The sequence below is a fragment of the Mandrillus leucophaeus genome, unplaced genomic scaffold (genome assembly GCF_000951045.1).
Source record: "Mandrillus leucophaeus isolate KB7577 unplaced genomic scaffold, Mleu.le_1.0 Scaffold8, whole genome shotgun sequence".
Taxonomy (NCBI): domain Eukaryota; kingdom Metazoa; phylum Chordata; class Mammalia; order Primates; family Cercopithecidae; genus Mandrillus; species Mandrillus leucophaeus.
In genome coordinates, this window is record NW_012108696.1 from 763,699 (window position 1) to 766,735 (window position 3,037).

The window sequence follows — 3,037 nt, forward strand, 5'->3', positions numbered from 1 at the left end:
GGCGTGGTGGCACGTGCCTGTAGTCCCAGCTACTCGGGAGGCTGAGGCAGGAGAATCGCTTAAACCCACGAGGCAGAGGTTGCAGTGAGCCGAGATCACGCCACTGCACTCCAGCCTGGGCGACAAATCAAGACTCCATCTCCAAAAAAAAAAAAAAAAAAGACAAAGAAGGGTAGTGAAAGTTCCTGCCCATGGGGACGCGGTGGCTCACACCTGTAATCCCAGCACTCTGGGAGGCTGAGACAGGCAGATCACTTGAGGTTAGGAGTTCAAGCCCAGCCTGGACAATATGGTGAAACCTTGTCTCTACTAAAAATAAAAAAATTAGGCGGCTTTGGTGGCACGTGCGTATAATCCCAGCTACTTGGGAGGCTGAGGCACGAGAATCATTTGAATCCGGGAGGCGGAGGTTGCAGTGAGCCGAGATCCCGCTACTGCACTCCAGCCTGAGCCACGGAGTGAGACTGTCTCAACAACAACAAAAAACAAAAAGAAAGTAAGTTCCTGCCCCACAGGCTGCTGTGGGGATAGAGTTCACGTGTGGCACCAGCAAAAGCTCCGTCTATTCTGAACCACTTCCTGCTTCCGCAGCTTCAAAGTGAGGACTGGTCCTACCTTTTCCACAGCTGCTTCTGCTGCTTGGAATGCGCCTCTCCACACACTCCTACCCATCCTTCAATACCTCAAAGCTAATGTCCTTCCTTCTGAAGCCCATTTGTGCCACCTGCTCACCCACAGGACTGTTTGTGTCTGAGTCTGCGGGTCCTCTCAGGATTGGGGGGAGCCCCCCAGGACTTGTTAAGGGGCAAAGCGAGTCCTTAGCCACCAGCCCCAGACTTGGGGGTGAAATACAGAAGTGGGTGCCATTGCCACGGTGACCTTCACTCAAGTCACCTGCTTAGGCATCAAGAGCGGCTGCCTGGGCTTCTGCTCCCAACAGACCCTCCAGGCCCACCCAGGTGGCCCCCGACTCTCAGCTCCCGGGGCAGGTGCCCCCTCCCCAAGGTGGGGAAGAGGGGTGACGTTGGAGGCCTTGGTGTCCGATTGGAACACCCGTTCCCAAAAGCCTGCTTTGGAAAAATATAAAGCCTTCAGTTACTTTTTCTGTTTGTTTTCTTGTTTTGGTTTGTTGTTGTTGTTTGTTTTGTTTTGTTTTAGACAGACTCTCGCTGTGTCTGGAGTGCAGTGGCGTGATCTCCGCTGACTACAGCCTCTGCCTCCCAGGTTCAAATGATTCCCCCACCTCAGCCTCCTAAGTAGCTGGGATTATAGGCACGTGCCACCACACTCAGCTAATTTTTGTATTTTGGTAGAGACAGGGTTTTGCCATGTTGGCCAGGTTGGTCTCAAACTCCTGACCTCAGGTGAGGAGGCCTCCCAAAGTGCTGGGGTGACAGGAGTGAGCCACCGCGCCCGCCCTGCCCAGAAATTATCTTGTGCATCTGTCAAAGAGCTTATCCAACTATTATGATCAAAGAGGAATTTGGAGCCCTGGGCTCCACTCAGGGGAAGGGACAGCCGGTCCCCTCCCTGTCTGCCGCCACCTCAGGTGACCCGGGAATAGCCCAGACATAGGAAACATGAAAATCCAGTCCTCAAGTTGTGCCTCCTGCCGGGCCTGCGCCCTCAGACCACTGGAGATCCACTGCCTCTTGCAAAAAATGTCAACACCCAGAGCCTGGGGCCAACCACCCACCTCAGTCATTGTTCCCAAGGGTGAGGAGGCACCGGCCTGCCCCTCCTGCAGCCTGGAATTCCAAGAACTGAGCAGGATTCCTGGCCTTGCCTCCTGAAATGCCCTGTGTGTCCCAAATGCCAGGACGCAGCCGGCACTTCTGTGAGGACAAGAAAAGCAGGGAAGGAGGCCGGCTAATCTTCAGGCCCAGGGTCCGGGCGGGGAGAGGAGGGCCGCTGGGAGGCAGTCCTGCAGTCTTATCGATGGGCACCGGGGCAGGGTGACCCAGCCCATGACGCCGGCCTCCTGCCCTCCCAACAGCCCTCTCTAATCAGGGCACCTCCCCCAGACCTAGGGGCATCCCTGACCCTGGCCAGACAGACAGAGGCAATGCAAGAACAGGGCAGAGACCCCTGACCCTCCAGTCCCACCCAGGCGGCTCCCAACTCTCACCTCCGGGGCAGCACCCTCCAACCGCCCACGCACCAGGTTGCCCTGGCAGGACAGACAGAGACAGGAGGCTCTAGGCAGCCTGACTGTCCCTCAGCCATAGCTGTCCCGGTTGGTCACCCTAATAGATGAGCTCAGACTAGACAGACTGAGAGGAGGCACCACCAACCCTCCAAAGGGTTCAGGACGGCCCGAGGGGTCAAAGGCATTGACACTAGGAAGTCATGTAGTCAGATGGTGAAGGCCCTGCAGGTCAGACAGCAGCTCTGAGGCACACAGACAGGAGAGGCTGGGCCAAGGGACAGACAAAAGGGATACGGGGCACTTAAGCAGACAGACAGGGGAGGCTCACCGCTCAGGCAGATAGAGAGGCCCTGCACGGTTGGACAGATGGGGGAGGCCCTGCACAGTCAGAGAGATGGGGGCGGCTCAGGCCATGGGCAGAAAAATAGACGGGGAAGGCTGGATGGTGGGATAGGCAGGGGAGGTTCAGGAGTGACACCACAGAGGGACCACTGGGTAGTCAGACAGAGGCGGGAGGCTCAGGCCACAGAACAGACAGAGGAGTGAAGACTCAGCTCATGGGGCAGACACACAGGGAAGACTTAGGCCCCAGGCAGGCAGACAGAGGGGACAGGGTGGTGGGACTGATGGAGGAGGCTCAGGCCATGGGCACAGACAGGTAGGGAAGGTTCTGGCCATGGGACAGACAGAGGGGTGAACACTCAGCCCATAGGGCAGAGAAATAGGGAGGTTAAGGCCGTGGACAGACAGTGCAGGGGGGTTCGGGCCACCGGACAGACAGACCGAGGGAAGACTCCGATCCCGGGCAGGCAGACAGTGGGTGGCGGGTCAGGCGGGGCCGGGACGCTTACCGACCAGGTGCCAGGCCTTGCGCGGGCCGTAGCGGGG

The 3,037-nt window shown here is 57.9% G+C and overlaps 1 protein-coding gene across 1 annotated transcript in view; it reads right to left on the reverse strand.

Annotated features, from left to right (window-relative positions):
• MFSD12 (major facilitator superfamily domain containing 12) overlaps positions 1–3,037 on the reverse strand; it is a gene marked incomplete at its 5' end in the record, with an annotated part of 13,170 nt that extends 10,133 nt beyond the window's left edge. The window contains one exon of the mRNA XM_011967452.1: positions 3,001–3,037. Coding sequence (XP_011822842.1) covers positions 3,001–3,037 — 37 coding nt within the window. The remainder of the gene's footprint in view (positions 1–3,000) is intronic.